Source organism: Urocitellus parryii, chromosome 7, assembly GCF_045843805.1.
Source record: "Urocitellus parryii isolate mUroPar1 chromosome 7, mUroPar1.hap1, whole genome shotgun sequence".
Lineage (NCBI taxonomy): Eukaryota > Metazoa > Chordata > Mammalia > Rodentia > Sciuridae > Urocitellus > Urocitellus parryii.
The window spans coordinates 16,002,965-16,020,565 of NC_135537.1; the positions used below are offsets into that span (position 1 = coordinate 16,002,965).

General features: G+C 34.7%; 1 protein-coding gene across 4 annotated transcripts in view; it reads left to right on the forward strand.

Annotated features, from left to right (window-relative positions):
- Tatdn1 (TatD DNase domain containing 1) overlaps nt 1–17,601 on the forward strand; it is a 32,644-nt gene that overhangs the window by 11,642 nt on the left and 3,401 nt on the right. For 2 of the 4 annotated variants that reach the window (XM_026406980.2, XM_077801458.1), the window contains 8 exons: nt 886–935; nt 4,000–4,063; nt 5,904–6,047; nt 6,138–6,180; nt 10,828–10,913; nt 11,002–11,042; nt 12,987–13,063; nt 17,220–17,290. In XM_026406980.2, coding sequence (XP_026262765.1) covers nt 886–935; nt 4,000–4,063; nt 5,904–6,047; nt 6,138–6,180; nt 10,828–10,913; nt 11,002–11,042; nt 12,987–13,063; nt 17,220–17,290 — 576 coding nt within the window. Of the gene's footprint in view, nt 1–885; nt 936–3,999; nt 4,064–5,903; nt 6,048–6,137; nt 6,181–8,921; nt 8,986–10,827; nt 10,914–11,001; nt 11,043–12,986; nt 13,064–17,219; nt 17,291–17,601 lie in introns of those variants that run through there. The other 2 variants (XM_026406975.2, XM_026406991.2) reach the window with 2 other exon arrangements.

The following is a 17,601-nucleotide window of genomic DNA, read 5'->3' on the forward strand; positions in this document are numbered from 1 at the left end:
TAGCCGGCAAAACCAGTTGACGTACTTAGCAGAAGCTGCATAAGTTGGTATTTTTGTCTAAAAGAAATTTTATAGGTACTTCAGAAGTAATATCAACTGAATTCCAATCACATTTACTCTGATGAGTAATGTGAATAAAAAAGGGATTTTATATATGATTATTTTATTTTGTTCTTCAATTATTTCGGCCTCTCAGAGCTTACTCTCCCCAGAAAAATATATTGTTTACAATATTTAACAATGAATGATAGGAAAAGGCAAAGAAACAACTGTCCAGAAAAACAGAAAACAGATTATCTTTCCTTAATGGCAATGGTAATTATAGAAATATAGAATTAACTGAGATTTATAAAAAAAATGTTATGTCATATTTTGGGAGGCAGTGCAAGCAGGAAAACCCTAGCAAAAATAAACAATCTTAATAGTTGTTTCCTTTTTTTTTTTTTTTTTGTGGTACTTGGAATCAAAACAAGGCACCCATGCTAGGTAGGCAAGTGCTCTACCACTGAGCCACACTCCTACCCCAAATAAATTACTTTTTAAAAAATACATTGCCAAGTTTCAAATCCAAGACAAGTGACTTTTAAGTTGTAGTTACCAAATTCATCTTTTGAGTCTCCTAATTTTTCTCTCTGAATAAAAATGCAATTCGATTAATAGTTTATTATTCATCTAGTTTGCTTTATATTGGTTTCTTTTTCTTTTTTTGTTAAGCTTTTTGCTATTTCTAGTATTATGTGACAACTATTCTTCAAACAGTATTGATTTGATTTTGATGTAGTACATATGATTACTTCTATATATTTTTATTTCGAGATGACCAAATTATAGATAAGTGAATTTTTATTTATTAGGTTTTCTTTATGAATGGTTTGTTTTGTACAGATGACTTACAGGATGTAATAGAGAGAGCTATCCAGACTGGTGTTAAAAAGGTAACATCTGTTTTTTATTATTCTTGGGTTTTTTTATGTTTAAAATAAATTGTAGTTAAAATTTCACAGAATAAAAGGGAAGAAGCCAATACTACACACTTAGAATATATATTGTCTACATGCAATATTCTCAAGTTAGTAGAAATTAAATATAGTATTCTGTCACAGCATTTTAAGTTACATAAACCTCATGTATAGTTCTTCCATGTGATCAGTAACGCAATAAGTGGTAAATCTATATGAAGTACTAGGCTTCTTAAAAGGCAACTTTTAGTAAGTTTTCTAATATACTAGTATTTGTTAGAATTAAGTGATCATCAAAAAGACATGGGTGTGGTGGCACATGACCAGCTGGGTGTGGTGGCACACACCCACACCCGTAGGTCCAGTGACTAGGGAGACTGTGGCCAGAGGATAGAATATTCAAGCCTTAGCAATTTCACGAAACCCTGTTTCAAAACGAAGAGGACTGGGGATAATACCAAGTACCTAAACTTTCATGTGTCAGCCATGAATAATTTATTCTTCACACTTCTGTCTGTGCTTGATAAAGCACCTGGGCTCAATCTCCAGTATTGCTGCATAAATGAATAAAAAATTTTAAGGTGGATGGGTGTGTAGCTCACCAGTAAAGCTGCCTCACCTTCCTGAGTTGCTGGGATTATAGGTGTGTACCATTGTGCCCAGCTTATTCTTCTCACTTCTAATTACTCACATACAAACCTATATAAACTACTGAACAGGAATAATAGAACTGAAGCGAATTTGTTCCAAGTTGGAATTTCATCAGTATCTTACAGAAATAATATAGTGGCTAAAAACACAGTTACAACATCACAAACCTGGGTTCTAGCTCCAGCTTCATTCATACTTTGTAATTTGGAATATTTTCTCTCTCTAGATTTCAGTTTTCTCATCCATAAAAAGGAATTGATAAGCCACACACAGTGGTGCACACTTGTAATCCCAGTGGCTGGGGAGGCTGAGGCAGGAGGATTGCAAGTTGAAAGCCAGCCTCAACAAAAAGCAAGGTGTTAAGCAATTCAGTGAGACCTGTTTCTAAATAAAATACAAAACAGGGCTGGGGATGTAGCTCAGTGTTTGAGTGCCCCTGAGTTCAATCCCCGGTACCCTGAAAAGGGGTGGGGGATGATGATAGTACTTAACTAATAGAATTGGGAAGGTTAAATAAAATATTCAATGGAGAAATGCTTGGTGTTATACCTGGCATAAAGTAAACAAACTTCTTTACTCATGCAGTGGATGCCACCATTGTCAGATAAGCATTGTCCTTGTACTCTGGGAGAGGGAGTTATGTCCTCTACTCTTGCCCTTATTTTATTTCCACTACATGGAAAAGTTACAGGTAATGTAAAAAGTAGACTTGATTAAAAACTTTTACGAAATTAAAATATTATATGGGGCAACTGGTCTGGTTTTAAAGAATTAGGTAATGTTAATAAGCAAGCAAGTTTTCCCAATATTTCTAAAAATATTTTATATCCTATGTTCTATAGGCAGTTGGGGATTTAATTGTGACTACACATTCCCTGAATAGATAGATGTTCAATGTCATCATATTAGAGGTTTGAGTTGCTATATGAAAATACCTATTTATCATTCACCACTGTCTTTGTATTTGTATGTATTCTCTTTAGAATTCATTTGTACCTAAATGGATTCTGCATTTTATTTATTTTTTAATTTTTAAAATGTTTGGTACTGGGGATTGAAATGAGAGGTGCTACATCCCAGTCTTTAAATTTTTGTCTTGAGGTGGATCTTACAGTTACTGAGGGTCTTTTAAGTTACTGCAGCTGGCTTCAAACTTGTGATCCTGCTATCCCAGCCTCCCGAGTCTGTGGGAATACAGTCATGTGCCACCATAACTAGCTTGAATTCTCCACTTTAGCTTAGTGATACCCTTGAAGTATGCTTTACAAAATATCCAGGAGTGAGCTCAAATCTCTTCTTCAGAAGAGTGTGGACCTTAAACAGCACTGCTCAGTAGTCATCAACACATGGCTCTTCAGTGACATTTTCATTTTAACAGATTAGCAAAGATGGCATTAACCATTGGATGAGTTCTGATAGCTGTCTTTCTAGAAATATGTTTAACTTCCAAGAGCCATAAATTCCCTACAGAGATTTTGTTATGGTACATTACAGTAATTCAACAATTCTCAAACTTCTCAGTCTCAGAACCATTTCACATTCTTAAATTTTACTAAGCCCCCCCAAAAGCTTTTGTTTATGTGGATTGTTTACATTCTTTCAAATCTTTTAATGGCTGAGTGAATAGAAGTATGAATTATCACATCTGTTTCTGTAGTCAGTCTGTTGCACATCATGCAGCCTCTGGAAAACCTCACTGTACACTGTCACATAATGAGAGTGAAAAAAGACAAATAGAATTTTAGTATAATTGTGAAAATAGTTTCAACCTCACATACCTCCTAGGAGTTCCTGGACTACACTTAGAGAACTGTTTTGAATTAATCGACATTACTGAGTTACTGATATAGCTGATCACTGATTTATGTTAACAGGATTCTAAATTCACAGGTCTTTAGTTATTCAGTCTTTTATAATATATGATCTGTGACCTCAAGGAACTCAAGGTCTATCAGAGACTGACATCTGAGTGCACTGTATTAGGGAGGAGTGACAAATTTTCCTGTGGACTGTGTGTGTAGAACAGTCAGGTGTCATTCTACACAGGGATGATCTTCCCAGCTGAATTTTTTTTTTTTTTTAAAGAAAGAGTGAGAGAGAGGGAGAGAGTGAGAGAGAGAGAATTTTAATATTTATTTTTTAGTATTTGGTGGACACAACATCTTTGTTGGTATGGTGCTGAGGATAGAACCCGGGCTGCACGCATGCTAGGTGAGCGCGCTACCGCTTGAGCCACATCCCCAGCCCCCCAGCTGAATTTTAAAGGAATGTGGGTACACGATGGTAAAAGGAAAAGGCATTTTGCTGCGAAGAAGTAGTAGGAAGGAGTGTTTGGGAAAACTGTTGATGCCCTGATAAAGTCAGCTTATTTCTCGTCTTTCTATTTCAGTTTATGATTACCGGTGGAGATCTGCAAGACAGTAAAGCTGCACTGAATCTGGCACAAACAAATGGTATTCTAATGTTCTTTTACCAGTAAAAATATACAAATTAAGTAATTTTGAAGAAGTCTTTCTGAGAAGTTCTTCAGGAATAGCACAATGATCATGACCTTAGAAATAGTCGGAAAAGGGGTTGATTTCAATGGGACATGATAAACATGACAAATTCAGAGTATTCATTGGTAAATCAGATGTTTGATAAACCCTCTCATAACAATTAATAAAGATAGTTCTAATATTTAAAATTTTAGTTGCTTTTTTAAAAAATCTGGATCTCTGAAGGATTTGTTTAATAAGTATTTATTTTGTGAACTAGACACTGTGTAAGACCCCAGGAGTGCAAATAACAATATAATATATATAATTATTCATATTATCACTTTATGTCCAAACATTTTATACTTTTAAAAAATCTTAAAAGTTTTGGAATTGATTTTTTAAGGGACTCCTAGTTACATAAAACACCTCATTTCTCTGGGATTCATTTATTTACTTTGATTTTGCATGTCTAATTTGCTAGATACCCAGAAATTAGATAGTCTACATAATTTCTTAAAATACAAGTGTTTCCTTTATGCATAAATGTTATTAAAAGCATTTTTTAAAAAAACAATCTTTCGGGGCTGGGGTTTTAGCTCAGTGGCAGAGCACTTGCCTTGCATGTGTGCGGCACTGGATTCAGGCCTCAGAACCACATAAAAATAAATAAATAAAACCAAAGATATTGTGTCCATATATAAATAAAAAATATTTGAAAAAAAACCCAGTCTTTCTAAAATGCACACTTTTTTCAGGATACACTGACATTTATTTAGTAATTAAGGACATAAAAATAATCATCTTCCCAGGAATTCTGTGGGTACATAAGAATATTTTCTTTCATTCTTTTGTTCTCAAACAGATATGCTTTCAGAAGTTCTCCCCAGTTATTCCCTATTAACCCCTCCCAGTCCTTTCAAAGCACTTTGTGTCCTCACACATTTGGAATCTGATGCTTCCTTTTATCTGTAAACATCTGCATGAGAACCTGAAGGAGGCTCCACCCTCTCTGCAGGTTCAGATGAGGTACCTGTTAAAACCCTCAAACCCATCTTTGACTTCTCATTTGTGTTCCATAGGATTAAAGCTGTCAAAACCAATAGTTAAGTTTTGTTGTTTTCTTTTTTTTTTTAATTTTTAATTTTTGGTATCATGGATTGAACTCAGGGTGCTTAACCACTGAGCCACATCCCCAGCTCTTTTGGGTTTTATTTTGAGACAGTGTCTCACTAAATTGCTTAGGCCCTCACTAAATTTTTGAGGCTGGCCTTGAACTTGCGATCCTCCTGTCTTAGCCTCCCCAATTACTGGGATTACAGGTATACACCACCAGAACCAGGTGTTTTTTATTAGAATAACAAATTCTCCATTTTACCTTTTTGAGTCACCTCTGCAATTAACCTTTTAAGGAGAATATATTTTAACTGTTATATTAAATAAAGGAATTATGATAGTCATGTGAACACTGAATATAAAAGATAAATAAAATTAGATGACAGCATTTCTTTTTGTTTTAGATGATAACATTTCAAGAAATTATTTCACTTTTCATTATGTAATGCTCAATAAATACCAAGCTTTGGAAAGAGTTGAATTAATTATTTTATTAACACAGAAAAACAATTTTCATATTCATGTCCCACTTTGTTAAGGTTTTCCGCAAATTCTTACATGATTAACATAATGCAATTCTGGTAGTTAAAACAGTATATGACTAAAAAAAAGTTGAAACTTTTTGTTCTCTTATATTTAAATATTAAATATGAATGTGAAACGATTTTGAAAATAATCCTAAGACATTACTTTGTGTTAGATATGTTTTTCAGCACAGTTGGATGTCACCCTACAAGATGTGGAGAATTTGAAAAGGATAATCCTGACATTTACTTAATGGATTTGCTAAATCTTGCTGAAAACAATAAGGGGAAGGTTGTAGCAGTAGGGGAATGTGGACTTGGTAAGTGCAAGCCAGCCACTTAGATGACTTTGAAAATAGCAGATTTGTTCTGTAAAGTCCTAAGTAATTATTCTTTTTTATCTTTTAAAGACTTTGATCGACTACAATTTTGTCCCAGAGATACCCAGCTCAAGTAAGGAACTTTAATGATATTAGTAATAATTGTAAAATCCTAGTAGAGATGTTTTTAAAATAACTTATGAATTGAGCACATAGTTAGATTAGGCCTCAGAATGTTTTTGTTTTTCCCTGTGTATATCAAAAGATAAATAAAACAAATTCCATGCATATAATTCATAAGGGATATAATTGATTAACCAATTTTATTTGTTAGAAATAAGGGATGAATTTACAAGACTTTTTTTTGTTGTTTTTCATTGTTTAACAGATGGATCATGCATGAACCATTCCAATGGAGAGAATGAAATTCAGTTGTGGGGGACATGATTTAAGGGCAAAGGATATTAAAAAGGGATTAAAAGATCAATCACCAAAGCAAGAAGAGCATATATTACTCTTGCTGGGCTTTGGATATTGTTAGCTGGGAACAGTGAGAACCCTTTCATAGGAGCCATGTTGAGAACTATAGCTCCTAAGAAAACTCCACAGCTCTCAGGCCTCAAGGACTTCCTGTAATGCGAATTTGCAGCTTTTAATTGGAGCTCCTATCGTATGTTGGGTCAGTTACATAGGTTGAAAATAAGAATTAGGTCAAGTCTTAATTTAAAACATGAGCACTTCAAAAACATCTTAATTATCGAGATACTAAAACATTAGAATTAACTTCTAAAGGAGGTTAACTTAATTATTCATTCATATAACAAGTATTTATGGAGTTATGGAATACATGCCAGCAACTGCTGGGAACTCAAAGAATACAAAAATATGAATAAAATTATACTAGCTGTTACTAACAACCTTTAAGAATAAACAACCTCTGTCCACCTTAATTTTTTTTTTCTTTTTGCAGTGTTGGGGAATCAAACTCAAGGCCTCACACAGGCTAGGCAAGTGCTCTACCACTGAGCTTTGCCCCCAGCTCCATACCTTAGTTTCTGATATATAAAGGAGAATTTGGCTCAGATTCTTTCTTAAGATAACATCCACTTTTTTTGTTGTTGTTTGGTTTTGGTACCAGGGATTAAACCCAGGGGCATTTAACCACTGAGCCACATCCCTAGCCCTTTTTATTTATTTATCTTTATAAATAAATAAATTGCTGAGGGTCTTGCTAAATTGCTGAAGCTGACTTTGAACTTTCAGTCCTCCTGCCTATCATAATATTTAATAATGAATACTTGTTGTCATGTGATTTTAATTAAGCCAATAACTTTATGGCCTGAAGCAGTTTTTCATTTTATACATGCCAAAAATATGTTGAGTCCCCTGCCTGTTGCTTTGCTTTAAAGTGGAATCTTGATCTGTTCATTGTAGTTGAAAACCACTGCAGTAAGGAGCAGGTTTATTAGTGGAGTCAGTCATAACTTAAGATTCAAATCTCCCGAATTTCTGAAGTCTGACATCTATAGCCAAGTGGAGTAGGTTGAGTTAGAATGAAGTCCTATGGCCACATACTTCTTTCAGGCCTCTTTTTTATATATAACCCTTTCAGAGTTGTGCAACTTTGGTATACCATTTACTGTGTTTCCAGGGACACACACAAGGCCACCAGCAGTGTTACTAGAGCTCTGAGCCTCTTCTGAATATCATGTAGTCAACTCACTTCACCTTAAAAGTTCACAGATGGATAGTTTCTTAGGTTATTCCTCCACATTAGTTTTGGGCCAGATTGAGATTTATGAATCACAGACTGTATCACAACAAGCAAGGGCAGTTGCATAGTTCCCCCAAGATTTCTTGCTGGTACATATTTTATTTATAGATGAGTTAAAGCTATTTCTAAAATGCAACTTAAATACTTGAAACTCAACTTGGGGGTTAAATGAAAACAGTGATAATATCAATTCTATTTTAGTGTTCTGAAGAGACTTAAATCATCAGAGCAAGATTAGAACTAAAACAATGTGTATAGCACGATATAGTTTATGCTTTAACTCCTGTGCCAGTTGTTCAGGTGTTAATCTAGTGTAGAAAGTTAGACCTCTGATAATTCAGTAAATGATTACTGAGAGCCTCCCCAGTATGATAGAAATAAGACTTGGTCCTCATGTTTTCATACACAAGAGAGGACATAAGTAATTATAAATGGCTGGCTAGTGCTATCAGAAAGCGATGTACACAGCAGAGAGGATTAACTTTTCTAGGAGAGTCAGGAAAGTCTTCAGTAAAGTAGATAGCATGTAGTCTAGGCCTTTTTTGGAGAGAATAAACTAAGGACAAACTAAAATAGGTGGAAATTTGGTAAGATTGGCAGTTTAACTTGAGATTTTTGGAAAAAAATTGACTATAAAACACTAAATGACTTAGTGGATGAAAGATACAGCAGTAATAATCATGTTTGGATTGTTAAGGAAACAAAACCCCATGCCCCGCCCTGTCTGCAGCCTGTGCTCACACAGCACTCTGCTTGTTCCAGCACTTAGCACAGTGCATTGGTAATGTTTGTTCTGTGCTAGACAGACTTGTGTCCTGAGTGGCTTCAGTGGCACTTTAAATCTTGCTCCTGTTGTAGTTCCCTTGCACTTAGCATAGCGCTCTTGGCATAGCAGGTGCTTGGTAACTGGTAGGTGAAAGTTTGAGGAGGAAGGCTCTTTCTGATTCCTATAGGGGAACATGGGACAAAGTCTTGTAATTCAGCTTTTGCCATTGAGTTTATTCTTAGAAGAATTTAGGTTTTGCTTTGTGTTTTCATACCATCTGAAACAACATCTGATTTTTTTTTGCTTTCTTTTTGTTTTTAAATAAAAATGTCAGGAAAAAAAGAAGAGAAAAATAGAAAGTAAATTAACGTATTGAATAGAAGACAAGACAAATTAAGGTACAATAGTTAAAGCATCTGAAAAATAACAGTATCAATAACATAGTGCTAAAAGTATGATTATTTGAATCAGCAAGTCTTGGGTATGTTTTAAAGTTGCTGTTGGTGGTTATATATCCCTTTGTACATCTTAATTTTCCTCATCCTCAAAATGAGAATAATGCTGCTTATCTTTTTAAACATATGACATGTAAAAGCTAATAGTGGCATGCCTGGCACAGAGTAAGGACTTAATAAATTGTGGCTTTTGTTATATTATTAGAAATATTGCCATTCTAAATGAAAACATTAGTTATACTTTTTGCTTAGGGTATCTTTGAGTCATCCCCTGTACTTAACCGTTTCTGTAACCTGTGCTACACTCTTTCCTTGTTCCTTGTTAGAGCTCGTTTCTCTTGAGTAGGAACAATTTGCTCTGGACAGTTTTCTTGAGGCTTTAAAATGTTAACACTGTGAAGATCTTTAAAAAAAAAAAATAATGAGATGAGATGGACATGACTGTAACCCCAGTGACTCCAGAGACAAAAGTCAGGCTGATGGCAAGTTAAAGGCCGGCCTCAATAATTCATTGAGACCCTGGCTCAAAATAGAAAGGGCTTAGTGGTAGAGAGCCCCTGGATTCAATCCCTAGTACCCACCGTCCCAAAACCAGATATCAGACAAGATTTCAAAATGATCCTTTGGGTATTTAGGGGACCCTAGAGATGAGAGATTGAGACCATTGGCCAGCTTAGAGAGGGATTTCCAGCTTGTGTTAAGGTGTACCCGTGTCACTTGCTGGGCTTTTCAATGGCTTCAGTTCTGGTAAATAACAGCCTCCACTGCTAAGCTGACCTTTCAAGCCCTTGTCTTTAGATAGTATTGATCCTGAACTGTAAGAAACAGTGATCCAATCTGAAATCTAATCACAGCTTCACTCAAAGGACCAAACTTAAATAAAGAATGTTTTTCATTTATGAACTGAAATCATAAGTAAATCAGGCAGAGATGCTAATTCCTGCCCCATAACTTATGTCATTGTTTCAAGTTAGCATGGTAATTTTCTTCCTTTAAAGACAATTATCATTTGATATTGCATACAAATTATCCTTGATTTTATCATTAGTATTTATTTTTTTACCACATGCCCTCTAATGATACTAGATGGCTTAAACTCAGGGACCTTTCTTTTCTCCAACTACGTAAAATTATAGTCATGAGCTTTTTTGTTTTCATAAATCATCCTTTTGCCTACCTCATGATAGAAAGCTAATTTCTAAACCAACCATTAGATTCTGTAAATTTGTGCCTTAGTCATGTGACTTAGTTCATGGATCTGTAGGGTTGGGTAGCCTAGAGTGGTTAGCACAAAGTAGTCTGGTGATCAGCCGGCCCCACTGGTAGGGGGCTTGCAGCCTCCTGTTCTTCTCTACCACTAATACCTGCTCTGGGTCTGGATCTCATGGATTATGGGATGTTTGTTTCATCTGCTGGGATTTGGTTGAGACACTAGTTTAAAAGTAGTTCTTCAGGGGAACAACTGCCATCATGCTAATTATAAACCATACATCTCTTCTAACAATCATTAGTAAAATGCTACCTGCTTACTAAGCAGTTATGATGGAAAACCTAACAAACAGTTCTGAAAATAAATTTTTAATCCCAGAAACTGTAGTTTCCCTTTCCAGAAAATGTGTTATAAGAAGCCCTCTGCTAAACCTGATATGTTTTAATGTCTGAATTCACTATTTTAGAGCTATCATTTCTAGAGAATAAAATTCCTTATTTAAAAAAATCATTTGATAATAGTCCTTCTCTTGCTAAAATAAAAATTTTAATAGGAAAATATTTTGTGTTATGCAGATACTTTGAAAAACAATTTGAACTGTCAGAAAAAACAAAATTACCAATGTTTCTTCATTGTCGAAATTCACATACTGAGTTTTTAGGTGAGTTAAAAATAAACTCATTTAGAATTTAAGAATTGTTAAAAAATCAAGCTAATTCCTATAAGTTCTTTCTATTTTTAATTCACAGACATAATGAAAAGAAATAGAGATCGGTGTGTAGGTGGGGTGGTAAGTATAGAATGGTTGTCTTTAATTTATGATACACAAAAACATCTTGGTTAATAAGTGTGGCTTGTAAAGTAATTCAGATGTCAGTTCTACACCCATTATTTGAAAGACATGTAAGTTTACTAGTGGATTTATGGGTCAGATGTAGGAAACACAGAAACCACACTGTTTCAATTATATTTTCTTTGTTCAATGTACAAGAATGAGTATAAAATTCTATTCACAGGAAAACCCCATGAATTTACTTCTACACATTCTGATGCTACGCATGATATTCTTTTTCTGTCTCTTCCATTAGCCATTCATGAATGTTCTTCAGTTTAAATTTTGAGAAACTTATATATTTGTATAATATCTTAAAATATTTACTATTAGTTTCAGATTTGTTTTCTTAATTTCTGATTAATTGTATTTATTTACTATTATGACTCTGATCTAGAGACTCATTTTCCTTTCTATAATTTATATTTCACTTGAAATAGTGCTCCCATATGGACATTTCAGTCACTGATTTTCAGACATTTCCCATAAATAACATCTGACTATCACCTAGTTCAGGAATCAATGACAGTGATTTTTAGTCTTTTCAAATCATGGACTCTTTTTGAGAATTCACTTTAGAAAAATGTTCAGATATATAGATTTTCAAATACAATTTCAGGAGAGTCTCAGTGACTCTCTAGCAAAAAAAACAAAACAAAACAAAACAAAAAAACATTATTCCAGGTATAATAAAATCAGTTTACTGTGCCAACCAAGGGGAGAGGAAATAGCCCTGAGCACCCATTATGTATGGGTGCCTATCTTTGAGTTTCATGTGCATTTTCTCAGTGTTTAGCCTTTGCCTCATTTTTTGTACCATTTGTTATATGTATGTATTCTATATCGCTTTGGAGTTAATGTTACTGTGTACATTTTCTCTGTAATTTATTGACTCTCTAACTTATCCTTTTGGAACTGTACCTGGGAATTGAGAGGTTTTAATGCCCTTTGCATAGCCAGTGGTACTTATTATGGCCTGCAGACTCCACCTCTCTCCCATTTGCTTTATTTCTAAGTAAGCTTTTACTTGGATGATTCTATAGTAGTTTTAAAAAATTAACACCACCAACAACAAATCCAATGTGAATGTTTGATTTTTAGTAAAAAAGAAATTACCAAAGAATTAACTAATTTTCTAAAATGGTTTATGAAGAGTCACATTTAAAATTATTTTGCCATTAATTGAGGTTGTGTTTTCTAGTCGACTAAAAATGTGAGGGAAAGAATAATCCCTTTATGGAGAGCTGTGTAACAAATTTCTTAATTATTGGGAGATGTTAGCCATAGTATGTTTCAGATTCTCTGGACTCAGCAGTTATGTGACATCATCTTGTTTGCAAAGGAAGTGCTGTTGTTATTTGTTATTATTGATTACATAAATATACCTGAAGAATGAAAAACTACATGTGAACCCCTATGTCTTTAAAGGTGAAAAATACCATCTCATTCCTTTTTGCCTGCTAAGTCAATATTATTGACTGTGTAACAATTTACATTTTTAAAGCTTACCTCTTTATAGAGCTTCTTAAAACTTGCCTCTTAAATTTTTTTCTATTCTAGAAAAAATATACTCAAAACAGAAAAATTCAGTGTTTTCAATAGTGGTATGACATTTCCAAGCTTGAAAACATGACTGCCCTTCTATGGTGATACTGGTGCAGACACCAACACAGCACTCTAGAGAGAAATCCTAGCCAGCTAATCCCTTGCCATATCACTGGAGATGACAATAGGTTGTAATTGTGAAACCTTAGTGAAAATTAAAATTGTAGGGGCTACCACATCTGAAACCCTATGATCCCTAAACCCTTACATGCATCTATTATTTTTGCTTAGGAAGTCTTAGTGTTATGTAGAATTTTAAAGATTAATTATAATAAAATTATGCCTGTATGTCCCTAGGTGCATTCATTTGATGGTACCAAGGAAGCAGCAGCTGCTCTGATTGACTTGGATCTTTATATAGGGTTTAATGGTTGGTACGTTCTTAAGGTTTTTTGTTTGTTTTAACTTTTATGTTAAGCATGTTTCTTAAATTGTTTTACAATGAATTGCTGATATTTTTTATTAAAGTATGTGTGTTTTTCATTGATCCTGGCCCAAGAATTTTAGTATTTATGTAAGAAATGGAACAGTACTATTTACCATTACAAGTGAAAGCCTGAAAGTCTTAGACTTCTACTCTGTTCTAATAATAGAAACAGTCTGCCAAAATCAGCAGCTAGCTTTTTCTAACAATCCAATTTATTCCCAAGTCATTTTATCTATTTAAAATGTATGGTTTATAGCATTGTATAGACATATATATGTCATGTCTGATCATGGGAGAAAGGTTATTCTTTGACAATCATTTATATATCTCTGTAGGCTAAGAAACCAGGCTTAAATAAGTTAAGAAACAGGTATAAAGTTACTCCCAAGTGTAAGAACCTGTGCCCTCTGGCTTCTGGCTCTGTGACCTTTCTGCTGTAACCCCACACTAAACCTCAAACACCAGTGCAGTCACTGGCATAGCTTGGGCTGGTTTTGTGTCAGATGTATAAGAGCTTCCGCCAGGATCTTTTCACAGGATGTCAGTGTAGCTTATTAAAATAAATCATAGTATAGTACAAGACTCGCTTTCCCTCTTCAGTGTTTCTTTCCAATGTCGCTTTTCTGATTAAATAATTTAAAATCTTTGGGAATAGAATAATGGAATTATTTGCTGTAGAGTTCAGTATATAAATGTTCTAGATGCCTCTTTCACATTTTGGGGTGTGTGTGGGGTCAGGTAACGGGGATTGAACTCAGGGGCACTCGGCCACTGAGCCACATCCCCAGCTCTATTTTGTATTTTATTCCAAGACAGGATCTCACTGAGTTGCTTAGCACCTTGCTTTAGCTGAGGCTAGCTTTGAACTCTGTCCTCCTGCTTCAGCCTCCTGAGCCACTGGGATTACAGGCATGTGCCACTGTGCCCAGTCTTATATTTAAATTCATGGTTTGGTTTAATTTATAAATTAATATTTAAAGGAATACATGCATAGTGATTAAAAAGTCAAGTAGGACTAAAGACTTATAAGCAACTATCACAAACCCCACCCAGCATGCCCCAGCCTCTAAGTCAGCTCTTCCAGAGCAACCACTTCGCTGTATGTCAGTATTTCCAGATTATGTGCATCTACTCTTCTGATTCATCCCCTTTGCCTATTCTCATTATAAGCACTGGAATTCTTATATCCCGCACTAACTCCACCTCCATTATTCCTTCCATTGTAGTTATTTCAGAATTTTTGAGTTTATGCATATTCAATGTTTTCATTATGTCTTTATATACATTTTGACTGCTGATCCATTTGGTATACCACTTTTATTTTTCTGAAGTAACTTTTCTTGGTTTTCTTCAAAATTTGAAGCCCTCTAATACTTGCCACAGTTCTACAAAATGTTTTTATCTGTTGTTTCTCCATGAGGAAATCTATCTAGATAATCTGATAGCTCCATTAGTTCCATACCCTGCTCTTTTTGTTTCAATTTAGACTAGTGTCTTGTCTGATAGCACTCCTATTTTGAGGCCCCAAATATTACTTGTTTTGGTGGTCTAAATCCTCTGTTTCCTAAGAAAGTTTTCATGAGAAGTAAAGTGTTTGAGATTTTTGCATGTTTTTAAATGAACTTACTGTATTCTTAAAAGTTTTCCTGCATAGCAAATGAAACTACCAACTTTTGGTTGGTAGTTTTCCTGGGCATGAAATTCTACATGAGAAATCATTTTCACTGAGAACTTACATTGTTTGATCAGTAGGTTCTAGTTGATAGTGAACAGTTAGTTGATATATTGATTCCCTGTGTCTTCTTGGGACCTTGTTTTTCCTTTGGAAGATTTTAGTTATGCCTGGTATTATAGAATTTCACAAAGATGTGTTTTGATGTTCTTATTTTGTTTTCTGGTCCCTCTTTATGCTGCTGTCTTACTGGCCCCTTCCAGCTGGAGGCTTATATCAGTCCTGGAGAATTTTCTTCATATTTTTTTTAGTATCCCAGATTGATAAATCTGATGTTCTTTTTATTCTACAATTTCCATCTGTATTTCTGCTTTTTTATAAAAAGTGCTTTATTTTCAACCTTTTAAAAATTAAATATTTCTTTTTGTTTTCAGTCTTTGAAAGCTTTTTAAAATACCAGTCTTAACAGATGCAGTGAGTTCTCATCTCTCATCTCTAAAGATATGAATTATAGTTGAAAATTTTTTGATTGCTTTTATTTCTTCCTTTGTTCTCTCATCATTGGGGCTTTCTTCAATGGCATTTCTTCTTTGTCTATTAAAAAAAAAAAATAGCTGCTTGGAAGTGCTGTAGGAGACAGTCCATCAGTTGGGAGGCTCAGATGGCGAACTGACTTTTCCACTAGGGATTCCCAAATACCATTTTATAGAGATCTTTTTCTGGTTGGTTCATTTCTCCAAAAAGGGATCCTCTGGTCTCTGCTGGAAAAGTGGGGTAGGGACTGACAACCGTACCTGACACTGTCCTGGAGCAAGACGGGATTAGAGGTCTCCCCACAGCAGTCAGTCTTCATTTCAGCCCACCTCACCCCTGCACTCTACTCATTTGTGCTTACTGTTCTCTGATGCGCTCTCTAATTTAGGTTTCCTCCTTCCTCAACCATAGATAAGTAATCTGGGAGCCCCATCATTTCTTTACCCAGACTTTTCAAACAACTCTTATTTCTATCCCCTGCTTTATCCTAGCTTTCTATATCTCATTCTCAGGTTCTTAAGAAATGTGGTTTGCTTCTTTTTAATGTGTGTCTCTGCAGACACATAACTTTTAAAAGCATTTAAACATGTCATTTATCATTTCTCCATGTGCTTTCTATGTTGTGGTTCAAGGTTAACAAATATTTACTAGTTTTGATTTCTTGTCCCCTCCTCCCCTACCTCCTCCTTTCTGTTCACTAAAAGAATAAAAAAAGAACAAATGTTTACTGATTTCACCAAAGATTACTGTTTTATTTTCCTTGTTCTTTTGGATGAGATGACTTTCAAGAGGTAGTAAAAAAGATCAGTGGTTTCCAGGGTTAAGAATGGTGTGTGGGAGGGATGAATAGGCAGAGCACAGAAGGTTTTTAGACAGTGAAACTACTCCAGATGAAATTATGATGTATCTATGTTGTTTGTCCAAACCCACAGAATGTATATCACCAAGAGCGAACCATAATGTCAATTGTGGGCTTATGGGCCATGATGTTGTTTTGATGTGGGCTCATTAATTCTAACAGATGTACCACTGTATTGTGGATTTTTAGAGTGTGGTTGGCTGTGTTTACACGGGGGCATGAGATGTTACCTAGAATGTCTACCTTCTGCTCAGTTTGGCTATGAACATACAACTGTTCTAAAAATGATTTAATATTTATAATTATTTTAAAATACAAGGACAGTATTATTCGTCATCAAATTATATCGTCAACCATCCCAAACCTCACTGGCAAATTGCACTCAGATCCACAATCATTGGTCTTGGATCATTTGGAATTTGGCTGCCACAGGTTGCGTTTTCCTTCTGGGCACCCAGGCTGAAGAGGTAGCAACTCCTCAGTGCATGTGTACTTATCATGCCATCCAGATGACAAAAAGGTACATTGCCTATGGTCATCTCCTCACATTGGCCTAAAGCATGTCTTGAAGCCATGGACAGATTCAGAGTGGAGTTCGTCCTTTTTATAAGAAACCATGGCAAGAGTACAGATACCTAATTCTGTTAAAGGATGCTGAAGAATTAGGAGCAGTAATCCAGTGTCTCAGGGGCTGAAAATGAAAGTTAATAAAATGAAAGTTAACTGCCTTATGAATACCTCTCAGTTATGCAAATAAATTTTTTAAAAAGTTAAGCTTTTACTTAGACTGATACAGAAAAACTATTGAAAAATCAATTGATAAACCTGAAAAAAATATCCTTTCTAAAGGGAGATCTAGTTGAAATGATTTAAATTTGGATTCTGTGAAGAATCTGAGTGTACATATACAAAAATTTCAAAAGTACATTGAAAATAAATTTGTTACAGGGTTTTGGTTTTTAAAAATTTAAATGTTTATAATATGAAAAAGTCACTAAATGCTACCTTTAAAGTAAATATACACTATTTTTTTTTAAGCTCACTGAAAACTGAGGCTAATTTGGAAGTCTTGAAGTCAATACCTAGTGAAAAATTAATGATTGAAACTGGTAAGTTGATATTTTCATATTAAACCATACTTACTACCCTCCAGAAAATAGCTAGAGAAGGAAATGTGACTTCAGCATCACTGCTAAATATCCTAAAATAGCATGCTGAGCTTCAACAGTTATACTTCCCCAAAGATTTTATTTTAATTGGTGAAGAATTATGCAAGTGGTTTTTATTTTCAATTTTAGAAATTTGGCTAAGCCTGAAAACTTCAAAAACACAAATAAGTGGGGGGTATGTGTGTGTCAGGATCCATGATAACCAAAGAGGTTGTAATTATATGAATATTTAATTAAATAAGGAATCTAAC